At 39.9% G+C, this 23,687-nt stretch overlaps 1 protein-coding gene across 3 annotated transcripts in view; it reads left to right on the top strand.

Annotated features, from left to right (window-relative positions):
- The window catches only part of LOC135709781 (ras-interacting protein RIP3-like), an 80,729-nt gene extending 75,294 nt beyond the window's left edge, over positions 1-5,435 (top strand). For 2 of the 3 annotated variants that reach the window (XM_065232176.1, XM_065232175.1), the window contains exon 4: positions 4,285-5,435. In XM_065232176.1, coding sequence (XP_065088248.1) covers positions 4,285-4,532 — 248 coding nt within the window. In that variant the 3' untranslated portion in view covers positions 4,533-5,435. The remainder of the gene's footprint in view (positions 1-4,284) is intronic. The other variant, XM_065232174.1, reaches the window with a different exon arrangement.
- Positions 5,436-23,687: the final 18,252 nt, after the last annotated feature.

The following is a 23,687-nucleotide window of genomic DNA, read 5'->3' as shown; positions in this document are numbered from 1 at the left end:
CTAGCGAATCCCCTTTTTCTACGTTTATCCGTAGGACGAAGAAAATCTAATGACGTTTCAATGCGTTAGGACGGAATTTAAACTTGTAGAACGAATTTAGAATCAAGAAGCAGCGTTAGATTTTAGACAATATCTCAAGAATTTGTGACTCTTTATCAAATCCAACGGTACGTATGGAAAGGTGAATAAATTTGCAAGTCATCTTTGATAGAAATAATCCATTTTTTGTTTAAACTCGTTCAGAAAAGAGATGTAAAGCGCGGGTTGTGCTTAGTAGGACGGAAATTAGATCAAAAACCCTATATGCGAAGCAGATTTCTGATCCTGATGTCAAGAAGTTTTTCGCTAGACGAGATGGAATTCAATTCGTCGGAAATTGTGTTATGTTCGTACCAATAAAGTTTCACAAGCAGATCGTTCGTCAGTTGCATCGTGGAACGGATGAAGTCTTTGGCCCGCAGTTGCAGCTACTGGCCCAATGTTGACGACGATGAGGTGCAGTTTGTCCGTCAGTGCACTGCATGCGCTGAAGCAGCAAATGGCATTACCCATATTCGCACTGCTCCCAACCATCCACAGTCCAATGGCCAAGTGGAGCGATTCGGTGATTCACTCAAGCGTGGCCTCAAGAAGCTAGCCAAGGGGGAAGGCTCGCCCACACTGGAGCACCGGCAGACATTCCTTTCGGTGTATCACTCAAAGCCGAACTGAAACACAGCATAATCGACGTCTCCAGCAGAAGCATTTCTCGGAAGACCAGTGCAAACCACTTTGGACCTGTTGAAGAAGCCTGTTCCTGTTACTCAAGGTGCCAAATAAAACGAGCAGTTCAATCGTCGGCATGGAGCAGTCAAGCGCGACTTCGAAGACGATCCCCTGGTCTACGTTGACCAGCATCACTAAAACGCCAAGTCCTGGATTCCTGGTCGAGTCATCAAACGGAAAGGCTCTGTCTACTATATCGTTTCCCTGGAGATGAACGGAAGCCGAAGCTGGTGAGGTTGCATGTCAACCCAATGCACCCTCGTCACAATTCTGATGTCCCAGAGCAATCGACGCAGCAGCTACCATGGCAAAACCTGCTCGATGTGGTTCAAGATGCCATAGCTGTACCGAATGATCCAGAAGAGCCTGTTAATTCCGATGTCCCTATTCCTGGTGGTTCTCCAGTAGCAAGTACATCCGACACGAATCCGATGGTCATTCATGAAGTTGCCGCTCTAAATGTAGAATTGCAGTTCGCACAAATAGCCGTGCCATCTGAACCAGTTGAAGAATTCCTACGACGTTCCTATGTTATTTTCAAAAGGAGGAGATGTAGTAGGCCCTGCCTGAATGATAGCAAAAAGATTTCCATTAGTATTACAACCACCAACCAAGTTAGACTAATAAGCAGCAGCTCCTCACAACAACTAGTTTTACTTGTTGGCCTTGGTTACGGATATAACAATTCCCATTGAATGCCTTCTGGAATTCCAATGTCATTTTTCCTGGTGTACTCTTTCTGACGTTCCTTCTAAAATTCCTCATGGAAAATAGCATAAAATTTCTCCTAGTTTCCTTTGAAATTCCTTTTGGATTTCAATTGGAATTCCTTCTACAGTTCCTCGTGTATTTACTAAAGTGATGCAAAATTTGAAATGTTCGCTCCACAATGCTCAAACGGTTTCAAATCGGATCTTGATTAGCCCCTCAAAATGTGAACTCATTTGGTAAGAAACTTACTTGGCACAATCCATTTGAAGTTTTTATGGGCATTACTATGGGAATTCCAAACATTTTGTTCATTGTCTTCTAGGCTTTTTCCATATGGAAATATTAAAAAGTTCTATAGTTTTCATATGAAAAATATTCCCCGCTACAAATTTTCCGGGGATTTTATTTCTGCCAAACGGCAAGTTAAATAGTTATTAATTGTTTAAGAGACAGATAATCTAATGACATGATTAAGCCCACGACGGGACTTGACAATCGAGCTTCTCACTCTTCTTAATGTTTTTGACGAATACCCTTCGGAAAGTTGTGCGTGGTGTTTGATGGAGTTGACCAATGATGTCAGGAATGTAAAATATTTTTTCTATTTTAATTTGGATATTATTCGGAGTTTCTACCGCAGTTTAGAAGCTTGTACATCATATTTGCTCAACTCAATGAACAACCATAAACAAACAACAATATCCATCGCTTAAAACATGCAATGCACTCAATTTTTCAACTTTCCTTTCGTAAATATAAACAAAACAAATGGCTCGAAATCACTACCCTATTGTCAAGTCCCGTTCCAGGATTAAGCAGCTGTTTTGTGAGCAACACTGTACTGTGCAGTATGACATAGTAGCCATGATTCGTAAGGTCGGCGCACAATAGATACGTTTTCAGGTTTTTTGAAAGTTAGCCCATGCATTATCTGTCAAAAAGCCGAAAACGTATCTATTGTGCGCCGGTCTTTATGCTCTATTCCACGCGCCAGAAACACAATTCTCGATCACTTTTTCGAAGAAACGTATCAGCTTTTGTAAACAATGCATTTGATCGTCGGTTTGGTGTAACTGGCAGCTCGCCCACACATACTAACACCACTTTCAGGCAGGGGAAAATTTCCCCTATCTGATGATAGTGTTAGCATGCGTGGGCAAGCTACCAGTTACGTCAAATCGACGGTCAAATGCATTGTTTACAAAAGCTGATACGTCACTTTGAAAAAGTAATCGAGCATTGTTGCCTGCCTAACAGTTGATTGAGCTTAGTCATAAGATTTCAGTGGCTTGAATCATTAATAACTTTAGTTCCTTACATTTTATCGAAAAGTAATCCTCAACGAAGTTTTAGATGAGAAAATTTCCTCAAGCATAGCTATCATTTTTTAAAGCAGAGTGAAATGGTGAAATTTTAGAAAGATATGAACAAAATATTTAGTTTTTTCATAGTAAATTCTATATAAATTAAAATCGTTTGTGCCAAGTCAGTTTCGTACTATATGAGATCAAATTTTCAGAGGCTGATCAGGACCCAGATTGAAGCCGTTTGAGCAGTGTGGAGCGAAAATTTCACTTTTGGCATCAGTCTAGTATTGACTCTAAAAATTCCGCTTGGAGTTCCTTCTGAATTTCCTCTTAATAATACTCCTGAAATTTCACCTGAAATTAAAGATACACTGCTCTTCTTAATCCATCGTGGAACTCATCTTAAAAATTATCTTGAAATTTCAGCAGAGGTTTTGCTCCAGTGCCATGCGGGACCAAAATCTGTTCACCTAAAAAATGGATTGACCGCATTTCGAATCATTTTCTATGGATGTAGGTACCACTTGAATGTTTCTCGTAGTTTTTTCAATGGAACACTGATTCCTTCAAAAAATTATCTATGAATTAGTACTTGAAATTATCCTGGAGCAATAAGAGTCCTTCTGGAATTCATTCTTGAAGTTCCTAGAATTCCTAGAAATGTCTTCTTGGACTTTCCCCAAGGCTCCATCAAGAATCACTCCAGAAATTCCTCCTGGATTATCTGTGTTGTTCCTCCTACAAATTCCTATGAAATTCTGGAAGTAGTTAGGGAGTTCACCAGATATTCTTCCTGGAATTTATCGAGAAGCTACTCCATGATTTACTTCATTATTTTTATCATGAATTCTCCCAAGACATAAGTCACAATTGATGATAAACAATTTTCTCAATAATTAACCGAGGAATTCCTTCAGAGATTTACCGGGACATTTTTAATAAAAGTGCGTCAATGATTCCTCCAACATTGTATCCGAAAATTTGTCCCAAAATTCCTCTGAAATTCACCCTGGAATTAATTCACGAAATTCTTTAAAGGTTCTTGTAAAAACAATCTGAATTTCATGAGCATATTGTTAATGGATGTTATCAACGAATTTGTCCAGAACGTTTTTCTAGAATAACTCAGGAATTCCGTCTATTATTGCTCTGAAATTTCTCCTGACAATACTTAGATTTTTTTTCCAGAAATTCCTTCAATATGTCTTCTAGGAATTTTTCTTGAAATCCGTATTGGAATTCCTTTAAATTATCTCTGGAATTCAATTCAATTAACCTTGACTCCCTTCTTAAATTCTACAATAGCTTTTTTTAACTCCTTCTGCAAATCCTTGCAATTAGTCTGAAATTCCAGTTTCAGATTTTCTTAAATTCCTCCTAAAATTACTCAGAACTTTGCTTCTAGAATTCACCCAGTCCTACTAGACTGATGCAAACATATTCAAAAGCTCTCTCCATATAATCTCACCATCGTTTCGTTTCCCTTCCGTTTCTCCCTCAGACGGCGCCCAGCAATACATCACCATCCCGCTATCGCTCATGTCGACCCTCAAACAGCACGAGCCGAAGAATGCCAACGGAAACAACTGTTCATCGCCAAACAATACCAAACCAAACTCTTCCAACTCTAGATCATCGTCTTCTTCTTCGACGTCTTCTTCTCGGGCCTCGCCAGCCACTGCTGGCGCCAGGCAACCACCACCGGGACTGTCCAAGGACATCATCGTCAAAACAGAAGTCGACGAATGAATCCAAAGTTTTGTTCTGTTTTTTTTTTCAATTTGTCCGGTTTGCACTTGCTTTTACAGGATTTTGCTTCTTATAATTTTGGGCTTGTCAATTAATACTCTACATTTTCTCCAACTGGAATAGCTGCCAAATAAGAACTACCAATTAGTTTTTCATAGCTTTCGAAATTTTGTTGCTTTTTTATCTGAATTTTGAACGAGCTTGCCAAATTCTCGTTGGAGCCCGGAGAATAGACTTAATACAATAAATTAGCTCAACTATACTATACATTGTATCTTAAAAAAAATTCGAACCTTAAGCCAGTGGCTAAGGTCACTTTCACTATAGCATAACAACAACTAACGCTTTTAAGAATTAATCTTTAAAACAAAAATAATAACCATTAAATACCAATTATCGGGAATTACCAAAACAGACTCAGACAATTGCTATTCACATTTATATGAAAACAAAAAAATCAAAACACACGCGGGACTAGTAGATTTTTCTCGCAGTGCAAAGCAAATAAAGCGAAGGGGTTTGCAAACACTTAAAACTGCATAACAAATAAGCAAAAATTCGGAATGAGATTCGAGCTGTTGTCGTTTTGAAGTTGACCTACGATTAAGTTGGCGTAACATTAGTTCTTAATACTAAAGTTTAAGATCTTTAACTAATCTTATGGCTAAGGATGAAATTTCTCATTGTTTTATTACTTCTAGCTAAACATAAAACCATATCCATAGATCTTCACTTGTGCACCTAAAATGTGTATGCTAGGTCAAATATTGAGCCGTAAGTAAGGAAATTTTCTGACCTTAAGCATACGGTAAAAGCTCCACATCAAACATCAAATTGTTCATAAACACGCTCTCAAAGCATTTTTTTTTGTTTCATTACGTTTGTCTCTAGTTCTATTCTATTTTCTCGTGTAATTTAAATTATTAATTTATTGTAATTCTCCAAAAAAAAAAGCGTTCTTAATAAAAATTATTGAAAACCATGCTCGTGCAAAATAAAAATAAAAACGACTGGAAAGAAAAGTCCATCACCCAAAAACCTGGGACATTGTTGGGTTGTTTCATAATAGCGTGTATTTCTCTCTGCTTCTCAGGGTGGCCAGACCTACCGATTTTCGGGATGCCTACCGATTCACAGACGAAAGGTTAAAAACTACCGATTTTTCACTTTTCCTACCGAGAATCACAGAATTTTTTGTAATCTTGAAAAATGTTCAATACCAATGTTTTGTTTTCCGTGTAGTCAGAATTAGAATCAGAAATATAAATATTGATTTCGACACGTTTAAAGCAGAAGAACTGAAGGACAGTGTATTGTTCTGGAGCAGAGTCTTGAGAAGCTACTGATAATAAAAAAATTATCTGGCCACCCTGATGCTTCTGCATAAACAGAGACAATCGAATGTCGCTCTTCTCACGTTTTTCTATTTATGTCAACCCTAATACCCTGGACAGACTATGGCTTATATCATGTAATATAAGCTGTCCTGCAATGAGCACTCATACATCTAGTTTTCACTGGAAATCCTATATATGAGTGCTCATTGCAAGACAGCCTATATTACATGATATAAGCCATAGTCTGTCCGGGGTATAAGAGGAAGAGCAGAAAACTAGCTTTTTACTCTTTCATCTCTATCTCTATCTATATCTATCTCTATCATACGCACTTGGCCAATCACGAGCTGGTTCGCGTTTGACAGAAAAGTGGTTCGTTTTCGCCCCCGTATTGTCTCCTCTTCTCTTAAGCTGGGCTTAGACTAGGCAAGTCAAATGATCAACTCAGTTGAATTCAATTGGCTTGAAAAATGAGCCTGGTTCAACTTTTTTCAATTCAAGTGAGTTGATCAAGTCAGTTGAATGACATGGTTTACACGTTCAATTAGCGTTCAAGTCAGTTGAATTCAACTGACTTGATCAATTGACTTGCCCTGTCTAAACCCAGCTTTAGTGTCAACCTATTTCAAACACACGTTCTGCTCACTGAAGAATACTCACTGCTATCCACATGGGTCATAAACATGCACCAAAATGCTACTTTATTATTACTCACAAACCCACTCTGGTCTCTCTTCAATTGTCGAATATTACTCACAACCCCCGAAACACACTAACACTTTTGCAAGTCCTTTCTCATGCTCACTGATTATGAATTTATAGTACGTTCAGACTACAGAGTTATAACATGTTATAGCGCTATCTTGATGGTCGTTTCTGTGTTGCAATTATTTGACAACCGTTATAACATGTTATAACTCTCCAGTCTGGACAGCGTCTTAAACATGTTATAACGGTTGTCAAATAATTGCAACACAGAAACGACCATCAAGATAGCGCTATAACATGTTATAACTCTGTAGTCTGAACGTACTATTAGGCACCATTTTTCCTTGCTGCTTTGAATTATTATAGTTCCCAGCACTTACAAATACAATTCCTTCGCATGTGAAACAATCTACCTCACCATTTCAAGACATTTAATAAACTTCTCTGACGTTTGTGAAATGCACAAGTATTAGTGCATGTGAGGTGCACAATTGACTGAATGGATTACCATTCAGTCATAGTGCAATATCCATTGGTGAACCCCTCGACGAGCTGTCAACTGGATGAACAGGATGAATCTATTCGTCCTCTTTAATCTGACCACCCAACGACGCTTCATTCAGCAAGCATCTCGTTCGTCCTCTCGTCGCAGTGCAGTTGAATAGGTAGGTTGTGCCTGCTCTCCAAAAGGGTTGGGTGATTCCGATGAGATACGGTCCAATAAACCTCACAATGGCGATCCTGCCAGGTTTTAGCTACTAACCAGTGCTAAAATAAATTGAACCATTTTCCATTAGAATCACCCAACGATTTGAGAGGGCTAAAAAGTGGAAATTGAAGTGTTATTTAAAAGAATGGCTAGTCGTAAAGTCCCACGTGTATATTCGTCAAATTTTCGTCTGGTCTATGAGAAAGTGTGAAGCGCGAACCGCGAACCGCGAATGGAATGGAATGATACCAACAAAAACAAAGCGTGCAATGTCAATGTTCATGAGAAGACATTTTGTTTTGCTTTGACGCGTTAATAGTGATTGTTTTTTTTTTCTTCGTTACGTTGCCTTTCAAAAGTGATAATAGCATAGAGGTAACTCTAAGACCAGAAGGTCCCGAAGAAACGTGCTCAACTTTTTGGCTCAGCTCTGGTACTATCTTCGGTCCCAAGCTTATCGATTCACCCCTCGAAACATAGGAAAATCCACTAACCCCTCATTTTATCTGTCAAACTTTCAAAGCGAATCAAAATATACATTGTGTAGTACTAGAATTTTGACTAGCATGGGATACGTTAATCGTTTGCTTGGGACCAATAGGCTAGTCAAGTAGTAAGCCAATTTAAAATCGTTAGTTTCGTATTGATTGTTGATAAAAGTTTCCTGCAGTGTAGTATGATTGCCGTGTTGTCTTAGAATAATCATTTTTGCAGCAATCATAACAGGTATCAAACACGTGGTGGGACGCCCGTGGAAAAATGGTTCGAGACGGCTATGTAATGTAATCATTGCCACGATGTGGGACGCCCGGTGGTGCAGATGCCCACTAGAAGACTATTTTTGCCATGGTGTGGGACGCCCGGTGGAAAGATTACTGCAAACCTTTAGTGACGAAGTGGGACGCTCGTAAGAAGGTCTGTGGATTTGCTGCTCAGAAAAGGCAAGTCGTTATGATTGCCTGAGTGTGGCAGAATACCCACTCGAAGAAGGTGGATCTTGGGAATCGCTAAGTTATTGAGCGTGTTGAGACACCCGCTCAGGAAAGGCATGTCGTGAGGATTTCCTGAGTGTTGTGGGCAGTCTTGTAAGCGGTTACGGTAGTCGACACATTTTCTGTGATAATCGACTGCCTTTGCCTCTGACACTTGCAAAACAAGCTATCATAGTACGGTACCAAATTCAAATTTCATTTGACAGTCTTTGTCATATGACACTGTCCCCGAAGACCGTCACGAATGTATGTATTTTAGTTTTTCTCATTATAAGAGCTGCTGATGTTGTGCTTGTGTGAATTCTGAAAATAGCAAGCAATAATGTCCTAGGAATAACATTTCTAATCAGAAATAGTTTAATTTACACCAAACTGAGGAATTAGAACGAAATCACTCATGTCATATGAAAGTTATTTGATAATCTTCTTTTTGCTCTAATGTTATTCTACCGGTTGTGATGTGTGAGTAGGACGACGGTAGAGCATGATGGTACGAATAAGAACAGACTGTCGCGCATGACAACGAAGCGAGTGTCGTAAAAAACGTCAACAGTTTCAACCCCTGGTTGTGGGTCACCCACTCGAAAGGGCGGATCTTCAGGAATAGATTCGCTCAGGAATAGATTGTCGATGATAGAGTGACGCGGGAGAATCTCGAACAGACGTATCTGAGCATGTTGAGTCACTCGATCATGAGTGCCTTAGTTTGAGGATTACTAGATGGTAAAAAGGTGATTCGTGTTGATAGCTAGAAAATTATAATTTAATTGAATGCCCTTTCTGACAGTTGAACGTAGTTAGAAGTGAGATACCAATTCTGAAGAGAAGAATGAATCGATTAAAAGGATCAGAAAGTTGAGGGTTCGATCATTGTACATTTACTGAGATCCAGAATATTGGATCAGAATACCGAATAGATTCATACGGGACATGAAATTCACTGATCAGATCTCTTGAAGCTAAGCCGGATGCGGCGGTTTCAATTCCCTTTCCGGTCGAAGGAATATTTCGGGTCGGAAATTTACTCGACTTCCCTGGGCATAGAGTATCATTGTGCTTGCCATACAATACATAAATTCATGCATTGATATCGGCATCGAATGCTCTCAATTAATAAATGTGGAAGTGCATTTAGAACACTAAGTTGAGAGCACGCAATAAGCTAATATGCGCTAAGCAATAAGCTTGAAATGCGAATAAAAAGAAGAAAAAGAATCTCTTGAAGCTTTTGCTGACATAGTGGCTACAGTATTTGTCAGTATTTGTGCAGCAAATGCTTAAGTCATCAATATTTTCTTTTTGATGGAGTTATTCCTATAAAGGAGTTTTATTACAAAAAAGACCCAGATTTTATCCACAGATTGTGTTTTAACTTGGTATTTGTTAAGACGAAGGAATAGGACAATTTATTACAATAAATCGATTGGAATTTCTCTGAATTAATTTAAGGCCATCCGGTAGCAGTAACTACTCCAGTGTACAGATTTATTCAAATATCGTTTTAATGAAAGATATACTTCACTTCTGGAGATGTATTATATTTCAAAAACAGATTTGGCATTTCTGAAATGGCATGCAAGAATTATGAGGAGAGTTTGAATTTAAGGCAATGAAGATTAGAAAGCAAGTTATAAAAACTGACAAGAATGCAACATTCTCAGAAGTCTTGATGTTTGATTACTAGAAATGATTTCCAAAAGTTCAGATTAAAAAAAAAAAAGAAAAGTTGAGCACGTTTCTTCGGGACCTTCTGGTCTTAGAGTTACCTCTATGGTAGCATTAAGGTTTGCAACTTGTCATTCGCAGTTAGATTTCCATTTTTTTTTGTTGGGACTTTTACTAAGACGCCATGAATCCAGTTGGCTAAAGAAGTTGCGGTGTATCAGAAATTATAGAAAAAATGACCTTTGTGCAGTTATTATGGGGTCAACATCACAGACAATTTAGGCTGCTGAAATGGACTGATATTAATTAAAGAAAAACAAGCACCCTAAAGCTATGAGCAACAGCGATTTTTTTTTTTCGTTTTTCTTGAGAGAAGGAGTGGGATGTGAGGTGCACAATTGACTGAACGGATTACCATTCAGTCATAGTGCAATATCCAGTGGTGAACCCCTCGACGAGCTGTCAACTGGATGACAAGGATGAATCTATTCATCCTCTTTAATCTGACTACCCAACGACGCTTCAATCAGCAAGCATCTCGTTCGTCCTCTATCGTCGCAGTGCAGTTGAATAGGTAGGTTGTGCCTGTTGCCTGTTATGTTGAGCACATTTTGCCTCTTTGTATTTAACCCCAAAATGTATGGTTAAGGGGAAGTTTACCGCCCCGAAAATATAGTTTTTTTTCGACACGATTTTTTTTAATAATGGGAAAAATTATCAAAAAATCAAGAAAATCAGTTTTTTTTCTTAGGTTATTAACAAAATTTACATGGAAAAATATTATTTATTTCTCCACAGATACGAATATTGTTCATTCAAATCAAAAATAAAACTGTTGAAACATATGAATGATTCAAAGTAAATTGAAAACATGTTTAAAACTCAAATATGTATTTTGAATTAAATTCAAAATCATGTTTTTCCAGCAATATAGAAATCAATCGTATTTGAAAGCTTCTGTCACCGATGTGTCTGTGTTTGAGCGGGAACGGTGACAAAGGTGCAGAAGGCGGTTGTTCTTTCGCTGGCCATTTCGCAGAATCAGAAGTTTTTTTTTAGGCCGATAAGAGAAAGAGCTGAACGGACACTGGAACTGGTGAATACTTTGGACATTCACACGCTGCGCTACTTCCGGGAAAAAATCGCAGCTAGTATGCAATTGTCTTCCCAGAACGTATAACTTGAGTGTGTCAAGTTGATCGGTAACATCCCCACTGCGACCTTGCAAGAAGTACAGTCGACTTGTTTCGCGCTCCGGTATTTCGGAAGTTTTCTCGGTATTCGATTGTTTTAAATTATCAGTTTTTTCTCGCTTAGTGATTACTGGCATAGTACCCGGCTAAACAATTATCTGAAAGTGAGTTTTTCTGAGAAGAAAGTGTAGTTTTCGGCGTCATCGGAAAGAAAATTGTTCACTTGAAATTGGATATTCGCAAACCAATTTGCGCTTCATCGGTGCGTGATCACGCATACCTGCACACAGATCATCGTCATCGAGTGTCAGCATCTGCCTCCGCATTTATACAGGTCATCCATCATCGTGTGTCCAGCTGAGAGCCGAGCCTAATACAAGCACACCACTACAAAGATCGCCCGCACACGCGCATCGAAGGTCACCCACGCTGCGCGTCGCTCCGCTGCTGCTGTGTAATCACTCGGTGGTAGTAGTATAGCAGATAAGTTTTTTTTCCTGTTTCTTTCTCTCGCCCATCAGTTAAATTTAATTTTGTGTTTCTGTGTTTGTAGTTTTTTTCTGTTTATTGTGTCTGTGTGGTTTTAAGCATCGTTTCAGTGGTAGAGCGTTTACCGCTCCCACTAGTACGGCAAAATGGACGTCTCGTCAGAAGACGATATGGACATTTTGTCGGAAGATGAAACCAGTTTGCCACTCGATGGCAAGAAAAGACGAAAACGTCCTGTCATTCATGGTTCGTCTCAGAAAAGCCCCCGATCGCGAGCCTATCCAGATGACTCGACTGGGCCATGGGTTGTCTACTTTCAGCCCAAAAACAAACCTTTGAACTTGATGCAAATTTCCACTGATCTGACGAAGCGATACTCGGCCGTGACCGAAATCACGAAGGTTAGGCATAATAAACTTCGTGTTGTCGTTTCTAACCTAAAGCAGGCTAACGAGATTGCTGCCTCCCAGCTCTTTACGATTGAGTACAGGGTTTACATACCAGCTCGTGATGTGGAGATCGAAGGTGTGGTCACCGAAGCGAGTCTGACCCCCGAGATCTTGGAGAAGCAGGCGGTTGGCCGTTTCAAGAACCCCTTGCTCCCCCCGGTGAAGATACTGGATGTCCAAAAACTGGGCTCAGTATCTGTCAGCGAGGGTAAAAAGAGTTTTACCCCCACAGACTCGTTTCGCGTGACCTTTTCTGGTTCAGCCCTTCCTCAGTATATCGAGCTGGGAAAACTTCGACTACCTGTGCGCTTGTTCGTTCCCCGGGTCATGAACTGCCAAAACTGTAAGCAGTTGGGACATACGGCGTCCCACTGTGGCAGCAAGGCACGCTGTTCCAAATGCGGGGAGAAGCACGAGGATGGCGCCTGCACAGTCACGGCACCAAAATGCGTGTACTGCAAAGGATCTCCTCCTCATGGTCTCTCGTCGTGTCCGGTGTACAAACAACGCGGGGAAAAACTAGAGCGCTCTCTTAAAGAACGTTCCAGGCGGTCTTTTGCAGAAATGCTTAAGACAGCCAAGCCATCGACCAACGAAACAAATCCCTTCGCTCTTTTGTCAGATGACGAGTCTGGCTCTGACTTGGCTGAGGAGGAAGTTTCTTTCAGTTTTCCGGAAGGTTCTGCCCGGAAACGAAAACGCATCCGTTCGCGGAAAGTTGCAGATCAAGAACCCCAAATCAGCTTGCCCAAATCAAGGAGTGGTGGAAAAAAGGAGACTTCTACTCCTTCTGGATTCCGCAGAACTGATTATACCCAGGATTTTCCACCTCTCCCGGGGACATCCAAAACCCCCGATGCCCCAATTTTCAGAACACAAGCCCCTTCTTCATCTGGGTTGTTCTCATTTGATAACATTGTGGACAGTATCCTCAATTACCTCGATATTTCTGATCCTCTGAAAAGCATTGTTCTGGCAATGCTTCCTACTGTGAAAACCCTCTTGAAGCAGTTGACATTAAAGTGGCCCCTCCTTGCAGCAATCATCTCCTTCGATGGATAATTTTCCAAACGAGGTCGGGGATTTGATCACTGTTCTACAGTGGAATTGTCGAAGTCTTATTCCTAAGATAGAATCGTTTAAGTTTTTGGTTCACAATAATGATTGTGATGCATTTGCTCTATGTGAAACTTGGCTCTCTTCAGATATCGATCTTCCTTTTCATGATTTTAACATTATTCGACTGGATCGTGAGGATTCGCGTGGAGGAGGAGTACTTTTGGGGATCAAAAAGTGCCATTCCTTCTATAGAGTGAATCTTCCACAATTTCCAGGTATTGAAGTTGTCGCATGTCAGGCTTTTGTTAAAGGCAAGAGCCTTTGTATTGCTTCTGTGTATATTCCTCCCCGAGTTTCGATTAGTCAAAAACAACTTTCAGATATCTGTTCAGTTCTTCCTACTCCACGGTTGATTATGGGAGATTTTAATTCCCACGGTACAGGCTGGGGGGAACTGTATGATGACAACCGTTCTACTTTGATATATGACCTCTGTGATAACTTCAATATGACAATTCTTAACAATGGAGAAGTAACACGTCTGGCTGGTCCATCCTCAAATGGAAGTAGATTAGACCTCACACTTTGCTCTAATTCATTATCGTTGGATTGCACGTGGAATGTGATCCAGGATCCCCACGGTAGTGATCACTTGCCGATCGGCATTTCGATTGCCAGTGGGTTCAATTCGTCGGAATCCGTTAACGTCGCGTACGACCTCACCCGTAATATCGATTGGACAACGTTCAAGACCGCGATAGATGAAGCCGTGTCGTCGGTAGAAGAGCTTCCACCGTTGGAGGAATATAACTTCCTCTCCAATCTGATCTTGGACAGCGCGCTTCGAGCTCAAACTCGGCCGGTTCCAGGAACGTCTTTTCGTAGGAAACCTCCTACCCCTTGGTGGGACCAGCAATGCACTGAGGTTTATCGTAAAAAGTCCGACGCGTTTAAGCTTTTCCGGAAACGCGGGACACCCGAGTATTTCGAAGCGTACTCAACTCTTGAACGCGAACTCAAGAGCCTCATCAAAGCCAAGAAACGCGGATACTGGCGGCAATTCGTGGACGGTTTATCGCGCGAAACGTCGATGAATACGCTTTGGAACACGGCGCGAAGGATGCGTAACCGGTCTTCAAACAACGAGAGCGAGGAGTACTCGGATCGGTGGATTCTCAAGTTCGCGCGAAAAGTATGTCCTGATTTCGTGCCGGCACAGATGATTCCTCGCGAAACGACGAATTCGGTAGACGAGATCAGCCAGCCTTTTTTCAATGCTAGAGCTCTCACTCGCGCTCCTTTCGTGTCGCAATTCGGCTCCGGGGGCTGATAGGATCAAGTTCGACTTGTTGAAGAACCTCCCAGACGTCGCTAAGAGGCGCATGTTGAATTTGTTTTGTCAGTTCCTGGAGTTCAATATTGTTCCAGATGATTGGAGGCGAGTGAGAGTTATAGCCATTAAAAAGCCTGGAAAACCCGCGTCAGATCATAACTCGTATCGTCCCATCGCGATGTTATCGTGCATTCGAAAATTGTTGGAGAAAATGATCCTTTTTCGCTTGGACAAATGGGTTGAGACGAACCACCTACTCTCAGATACTCAATTTGGTTTCCGTAGGGGCAAGGGAACGAACGACTGTCTCGCGTTGCTTTCCACCGAAATTCAGTTGGCTTTTGCTAAAAAAGAGCAAATGGCTTCTGTGTTCTTGGATATTAAGGGGGCTTTTGATTCAGTATCGGTTGAAGTCCTTTCAGACAAACTCCACGCTTGTGGCCTTTCCCCATTAATTAATAACTTTTTGTACAATTTGCTGTCAGAGAAACATATGAGCTTTTCTCATGGAAACTCTACAGCTTCTCGATTTAGTTACATGGGTCTCCCCCAGGGCTCATGTTTAAGCCCCCTTTTGTACAATTTCTATGTCAGAGAAATTGACAATTGTCTAAGTGACAACTGCACGTTGAGACAACTTGCAGATGATGGCGTAGTGTCTATGACAGGGCCCAAAGGGGTCAACCTGCAAGGACCCTTACAGGATACCTTAGACAATTTGTCTCCTTGGGCTATCTAGCTAGGTATCGAATTCTCCACGGAGAAAACTGAGTTGGTCGTTTTTTCTAGGAAGCATAGCCCAGCACAACCGAAGCTTCAACTTTTGGGTAAGCCGATCACTCATTCCATGTCTTTCAAATATCTCGGGGTCTGGTTCGATTCCAAATGCACCTGGAGATCCCACATTGAGTATCTGAGACGAAAATGTCAACAAAGGATCAATTTTCTCCGAACAATTACCGGAACGTGGTGGGGAGCTCATCCGCAAGATCTTTTAACGTTGTACCGGACAACGATTTTATCGGTTTTAGAGTACGGTAGTTTTTGCTTCCAGTCGGCGGCTAAAACTCACATCATCAAACTGGAACGGATCCAGTATCGTTGTCTTCGTATCGCATTAGGATGCATGCACTCGACTCATACGATGAGTGGCGGGCATGTTGCCACTGTGTGTTGGCGGGCATGTTGCCACTATCGGATCGGTTTTCGGAATTGTCCCTCAGGCTCCTCACCCGTTGTGAAGTTATGAACCCACTGGTAATCGAAAACTTTGAGAAGCTTCTTGAGCTAAACCCTCAAACTCGTTTTATGTCATTGTACTACGTGTACATAACTCAGGATGTCAGCCCTTCACAGCATAATCCCCATCGTGTATGCTTCTCCGACTTCGGCAATTCAGTTAGTTTTGATTTATCTATGACGCGGGAGATTCGTGGAATCCCAGAACATCATCGTTCCATGATTGTTCCGTCAATTTACGCTGCAAAGTTTGGCCAAGTTGATTCCGCAAGATTGTTCTTCACAGATGGATCACTAATAGAGTCGTCCGCTGGTTTTGGTATTTTTAACGAATTTCATAGCGCCTCTCGAATGCTTCATGCTCCTTGTTCCGTATATGTTGCGGAACTGGCGGCAATACATTATACGCTAGAAACGATCGCCTCACTTGCACCAGATCACTATTTTATTTTTACGGATAGTCTCAGTTCTGTCGAGGCTATTCGATCCATGAGGCCGGTAAAGCACTCCTCGTATTTTCTCATGAAAATACGAGAGCTTCTGAGTGCTTTATCTTTAAGATCTTTTGTCATCACCTTTGCATGGGTCCTATCTCATTGCTCGATTCCGGGCAATGAGAAAGCGGACTCACTTGCTAAGGTGGGCGCTATGCAAGGCGATATTTACGATCGACAAATCGCCTACAATGAATTTTTCTTCATTTAGCGTCAACAGTCGCTCGCCAGCTGGCAAAATAAATGGAGTGAAGGAAGTTTGGGACGATGGCTATTCTCGATCATCCCTAAGGTGTCGAAGAGTCCTTGGTTCAAGGGGTTGGATGTGGGTCGAGACTTCATTCGTCTGATGTCTCGCCTCATGTCCAATCACTATTCGTTAAACGCTCACTTGTTTCGTGTTGGGCTGGGAGACAGCAATCTCTGTGAATGTGGACAAGGTTACCAAGACGCCGATTACATCCTTTGGTCTTGTGCTGAGCATCGTGAAGTCAGATCTGAGCTGTGCGATTCCCTTCGGGCTCGAGGTAGACAACCTAATGTTCCAGTTCGGGATATTTTGGCTAGACGTGATCTGGAGTTTATGAAACTCATATATGTATACTTTAAGAATACTAACCTTAGATTGTAAGTTTGATTAACCTTGTGTTTAGTTTGTGTATTGTGCGTGTAGTTTTTTTTAATGTTTGTTTTCAAGATGAATAGAAATAAGTTCATGTTTTAGGATTAATTAAAAAAATTTGTATAATAAATCATATTTCAAACCTCCTTCTCCCTTTCCCCATCCAAAAATTTGTAAATCTCCACTAACCTCGAGACGACCGCGAGTAATCGGTTAAATTCCTTTAACTCTAGATTTAAGACATTATTCATGTATAATGCAAATGATAACTCGGCTCTGTAAAGTTTATTCGATTGAGCCTGTACAAATAAATTAATATAAAAAAAAAAAAGTTGATCGGTAACGATCATTTCGTGTCCTGTGCACATGGGACTCATCGTTTCCTATCGGTTTGGAGTTCTGCCTATAGTATTGTTTAGTTGACCCATGGAAATACAAATAATGGGGAGGTAAATTTCATAAGTGCTATCGCGTCAATTCTGAATACGGATGTGATGACTTCCGGATCATATGATGGCGATAATACAAATAAAATCACACAATTGGTTTGAATCATCTTAGTGTCTGCAACCAAAACAAGATAATATTTTTTGTTTTTTTGTTAATGAACTCTGCCTTAAATCTGTTAATTATTATTAGTATAATAATATTAAGTTTGAAAGAAATATTGAAATAATCGAAGAATTCACGTGTAACATCAGAAAATTAATGCAAATGCAAATGCAAATACATCTTCCGAATCTGTTAATTCAGGCACAACCTAATATCATCATCTGTCGAACTGGTGCTGCGAGCATGGCTTAAAATTCGAACATTATTGATTCGGGAGGAAATTTGCTCGAGGATTTGCTTGAATTTAAGGGAATGTAAAATTTGAAGACTTGTCGTCACAACTAAGTGATTCTCATTTCGTTTGTACGGCAATCACGGCCCTCATTATGAGTATCACTTCCTTTTCACTGTATATTGTCGCTAGAGTTGTAAACCGATATAACCCACTCGTGACAATCGATTTTATTCTAGTTCTGTATGATAAACATAACGTCGCATCTTGTGCGCATTAAAGCGCATTATTCAACGAATACAGTGCACTGTCGCTCTTCGCATGCCGGTCCCATAGTCGTTTTTGTCAAAACTGAGTTTTCCAATGCAAATGGTAGCTAATATCATAGAGGTAACTCTAAGACAAGTAGTTCCCGTAGAAACGTGCTCCACTTTTTGGCTAAGCTCTGGTACTATCTTCGGCCCCAAGCTAGTCGAATCACCCCTCGAAACATAGGAAAATCCAATAACCCCTCATTTTATCTGTCAAACTTTCATAGCGAATCAAAACAAACATTGTGTAGTACTACAATTTTGACTAGAATGGGGTACGTTAATCGATTTGCTTGAGACCAATAGGCTAGTCAAGTAGTGAGCCAATTTAAAATCGTTAGTTTCGTATTGATTGTTGCTAATATCCCATGTTTTCAAAATACTCAACAACTTTGTTCTGAAAAAGTTTGGAAAGACAGTCAAATTGGTTTACCCATCACATAAGAAGCAATGGTACGAAGCAAATTTAAAACGCAAATTTTCTCGGCTTGCTGATTTTCGCTATGGGACGGACATGCGAATAACGGCAGTGCACTAGATACGACATTATGTTGAACGTACAAAACGAGAGTGAAATCGATTGTCATGAGTGGATTATTTCAGTTTGCAACTCTAGTGCTAGTATAAAAATTCGCAGAATTGGTCAAGTCACGAATGACCCAAGAGTGTTAAAGTAACTATAAAAAAAAAAAAAAAAAAAAATCATTCGAGGATGTGTTAAGGGTTTTCTTAATTTTTTTAAAATAGAATAAGGATTTGGGTACGTTTTTAATAACATTTGTGTAACTTTAATAACATTAATTACAGAAAATAATGTTTAATAACATTAATTACGTAATCAAATTAAAGTACGTGTTTTAATTACAGTAATTACACTGGCACTGCTTTGATTACGCGAAATTAAATTTAATTACATGAAATAGTTAATTTTCATTTTAAATTACTTAATTACATAGTTGAACACCTTGTACTTTAAATCCAACGCAGTCAAAAAGGCAATTGCGTGCCCCTCGCGCTATCACTCATAGTTATGCAAACTTTCAAGTAAATCGGAGAAGGTTGAGTCTTAAATCTTAAATTTTTTTATCCTATGTGGCCTGGAACTGGTCACTGGTATCATACCGAAGATGATTTTGAGGTAAAATTCAGTTAATATACTGGACATTCGGGCGTTTGCGATATTCGGGCGAATGTCTTTCGGGTTTGTGTAACATTCGAGCGAATGAAACCAGTCACAGGTTACAAGAAAAAAATGAAAATATTCAAAGATTTTTCTCACACGCATCAATTGGATGGTGTTTGTTATGTGTTGCATGACCATTTTTATGAGAAAGTTTATTATGGACACCGAAATCGATATCTGGAACATCCGAGTTTGGTCACATGAAGCAAGAAACCATTCATTGCCCTTAATAAGGTATGCATCTAGGTTCCATTTGCTAAAAGATTGATGATATTTAATTAGTGACCAAGCTTCCGGAACTGTGGCCAAACCTGACTTCATTCAGCATCGATTTCTTGTGGCCAATCGTGATACAGATTTGATTACGAAAACCTTGTGCAAATTTAGTTTGAAATCCGGGTCAATATGCCTTTATTCGTCACAAAAAGTTAACATCCAAAGAAGGTAAAGATCACAAACTTGGGTGTGCAACATGTTAGCTTTTATCGTCCGGACACAAATTATTGTCCCACATCATAACACGCTCGCTCCACATTGCCGTTCCCTATCTGGATTATAAACGGCATCATGGATGTGTAGATTAAAGGGTGTCCACAGTTAAATGGCATCACTTAGAAGTGCTCACCAAAAATAAGTCTCTCAACCAAGGGGGACGAAAGCAATTCATTCTGCATTTCATTTAACAGATTTAACTAAAATCTGCTAAATAATTCAGATTTTTTGGAGAAACTTGATTCATGATGAATAATAACATGCGCCTGCCGGTATCATCCGATTTCATCCACTATTATTCGATAATTTTGGATGAGTTGGAATTATCAAACTGTTTGCTCTAATATGTTTTAATGTGCTTATTTTTACTGTCACTTTTATGATCGCGCGGGTTTCATATTCGGTCAATCTCGAAAAAATCGCAAATCGAATGGCAAATTCTTCCCCAGAGTAACAACAAACACCGCCCTTACCTGCCAATCTTCCGTTCAGCAAAGCAGTCATCCCCTCCGTCCTCTGTCTCTGGTCCATGAGCGCCGTCCCATTATCTGACCCATAGATTCCGATCGTGCTAATCTACCTAAATATCAACGACAACGCCTCTCAAATCTCCTAACCACGCCCCGGTTCGCAACCCATCAGGAGCAGAAGAAGAAGCTTAACTCCCGCACTCCACCTATACTACTCCCAATCAACAACCTCCCTCGCAAGATCGAGACAACCCCTCACGGAGCACTCCCGAAATCCAGCCGTCAACCAAAACTCGTTTGGTTTTACCGAGGGTTTAACAACCACCTCAGCGTCCCACCCGGAGGATGCTCAATTATTTCATCATTCTCAGCCATGCAAGTATCCAAGCAAAGGGCTTCCCTTAGCTCAGTCGGTAAAAACGCAGCTTCAAAGCAAGACCATGCTGGAGGTGCCTGGGTTCGATTCCCGGTCCGGTCTAGGAATTTTTCGGGTTGGAAAATTTCTCGACTTCCCTGGGCATAGAAGTATGATTGGACTTGCCACACAATCATATCAATGCAAAAATGGTACAGGCATCGAAAGCTCTCAATTAATAACTGTGGAAGTGCATCTAGAACACTAAGTTGACAGCACGCAATAAGCTAATATGCGATATGCAATAAGCTTGAAATGCAAAGAAGAAGAAGAAGAAGTATCCAAGCAAACCTGGTGCTGCTCGGTCAGACGTCGGTTGCACCTATTTGTACAGAACATGTTATCCAGGTTGCGATTCGTGTACTCGAAGTACCCACATTCCTCATCAAACTCTGACGAAATCCACCTCAACATCTGAACACTGAGAGTTCGTAAGGGCCAATGTTGTAAACGTAAACAATGGATTTTTTTGTTAAATTTCCCTTATTCAAAGTCTATCCATGCAAGCCACCAATTCTATCGGATAGGAGGACTCTCCCACATTCATTGTGATATTTTACTTGAGCGAGTTTTCATCTTCGAGAAATCCGTGGAAGAAGTCATTGTTTACGTTTTCGACATTGGCCCTTATGAAAAAAAATCAGCAGAGAGTTGTTAGTGACGGATTTCACGCCAACTCGTCTTCGGAGTTGGCAGCACCCTCTCAGAACCTTATGAAACTTTGTGGGTGTGGAGACTTAGCAATTTTAAGCAACTTTGAGTACTTATTTTTTTCAAAATTTATCTCGCCTAACATTTGATAAGGGTCAAAGTTTTTTGTCGATCACTCTGTTTCCGATAGACTAATAATCAATGAAAAACTCAAATTATGTATGGAGAATTATAGGAAAATAAATTATGCACTAAACAAAAACACTAGAGTTTTCATTTATTAAAACACCATTCGAAATGCAGGAAAATCCTCTGTATTAGGCCCTTTCAAATGTTCGGCTAGATTTTTGTTTTAAGCACGCCCAGATTATCAAAAGGTCAAAATCTTTATGCTCATTAAGTTTCAACAGATTTTAATAAGGTTGTGCGCGTATTACTATTCGACTTTGAGTGAAACACGCTAAAAAAAAAATTAACATGAAAAAGTTGTTGTTCGAACAACTTTTTTTCCTTAAAAGCGCCCACTTTGCGATGTATGAAGAAAAGTTAGGTAATTATATTGCCTTTCATGAGAAAAAATATCAAGCAAATCTGAGGGTACCATTTTTGGGAAAATGACTTTTAATTTTTAAATATATTTTTTTAGAGTGTAGAAACCGATTTTTTATTTTATTTAATTTTTTTTTAAAAATTTCAGATTATTTGCTAAAAGTTCGCCATACATCACTTTTTTGTAGGGCTTGTCATTTTTAAGCTATATCGATTTGAAAAAAAAATCGACAAAAAACTTTGACCCTTATCAAATGTTAGGCGAGATAAATTTTGAAAAAAATAAGTACGCAAAGTTGCTTAAAATTGCTAAGTCTCCACACCCACAAAGTTCCATAAGGTTCTGAGAGGGTGCTGCCAACCACTGGATGAGTTGGCGTGAAATCCGTCTAGTGGTAATGATAAATAATCTGTCATGCGATAGATTGAGATGTGACCCGATATATTAGAGATGTGATCGATAAAAAGACGATATTATTCATTTTAAAGATTTGAACGCGATTATTTCGGATAAAATAAATTCATCAAACTAAAAGGTATTTTTGGATAAAATTTGAATGAATCTGGGACTTTCGTCCTTCTCGGTCTCAACCGATTGTTATGATGTTTTTAGGGAATACTGAATGTAAGCTTGGTTTACGTATCTTTATTTCACTCTATTTCTTCACCAAATCCAAATGTCCGATCTTTCTTCTTAATTCCATCCATAAGGTTTTGTACATCGGTTGAATTGAATTTTTTCTACTTTCAACCATAGTGCCAACTTTAAAATGCTTACGAAGTTCATGCTTCATTAGAGCCCAGTATCTTTCGATTGGCCGCAACTCCAGTGTGTTTGGAGGATTGAGATCCTTCGGCACGAAATTGACCTCATTCGTCTTGTACCACTCCAGAACGTCCTTGCAGTAGTGACAAGAGGCTAGATGAGAAACGGAAGCAATCGTTTCTTCAGGCACTCATTCATGTATACTTGACCATTTACGGTTGTAGTTGTTACGAAACGTTTTATGACACGAGAAACAGTGGGTTGTTGGATTCCCAACATCCTTCCGATGGCTTGGTGCGAAAGATGTGGTTTGTTGAGGTGAGTGTGCAAAATTTTCTCGCGCACGCACTGTTCCTTCGACTCCATTTTCAAAAAAAACTAGAAATTTCACAATGAAACCACAGAGAACAGACATCCAAGTCAAATTCCTAAAATGTGTAAGAAATTTAACTGCTATTTTAATAGACATTGTTTCGACGACTGGCAGACGTCATATTTACATAAATTTCAGAATTTGTGTTTTTAAAACCGATCAAAACATAGGCCGCAAGTTTTACTGGTGCGCAAATTAACAAGGTGTTACCAAGCGAAAATCTTTTCACAATTTTCCAAAGGATGCTTAATTGTAAGTATTTGCTTATTGTTTAGTTTTACATCGATTCATTCATAAACATCCTTCCAAATTGTAGGTGCAGCCACTGAATAAATCACTGCGAGTCGCCCGAACTACAGGAGATTTTCTTCTCACGTGGAGTCCAGGCGCCAGCAACGAAAAAGTTATGTTACGACCACTTCCCCCCGGAGGATTTTTGAATTCCTCTTTGAAATTGATTTAAAACAAATCACTGTTGCAATAAATTATCACAATAACTAACATTTCACCGCTTGGTTTTTATTTGAAAATAATGGTTCCGCAGAAACTCGATCGATTTTCGTTGTTTTGTCTTGTTTGTTTTGAACTGATTTGACAGTTTGTTATGGCCACGGCCAATAAGATCAACCCAAATTTTAGTTCAGTTTACTCATTAATCGCAAACTCGAGTCGCAACATTCCGTATGGCGGCACTAGTGTTTCTAACGTATTTTAATTTGAATTCTTACATACAATTTTTCGAAACATTTGTTCAACCTTGGATGTCTGTTCTTTGTGATGAAACTCATGCTGTGTAAACAATACACGTTGAGACCATCTCACCGAAAATTTCATTAAAATTAATCCAAAGGGCAAAATGTTACAGCTTTTCT

This window comes from Ochlerotatus camptorhynchus, unplaced genomic scaffold (genome assembly GCF_037179485.1).
Source record: "Ochlerotatus camptorhynchus isolate MF236.1 unplaced genomic scaffold, CSIRO-AGI_Acam_v1.1 ptg000364l, whole genome shotgun sequence".
Lineage (NCBI taxonomy): Eukaryota > Metazoa > Arthropoda > Insecta > Diptera > Culicidae > Ochlerotatus > Ochlerotatus camptorhynchus.
Note: the sequence above shows the minus strand (reverse complement) of the source record. Positions and strands in the feature narration are given on the sequence as shown.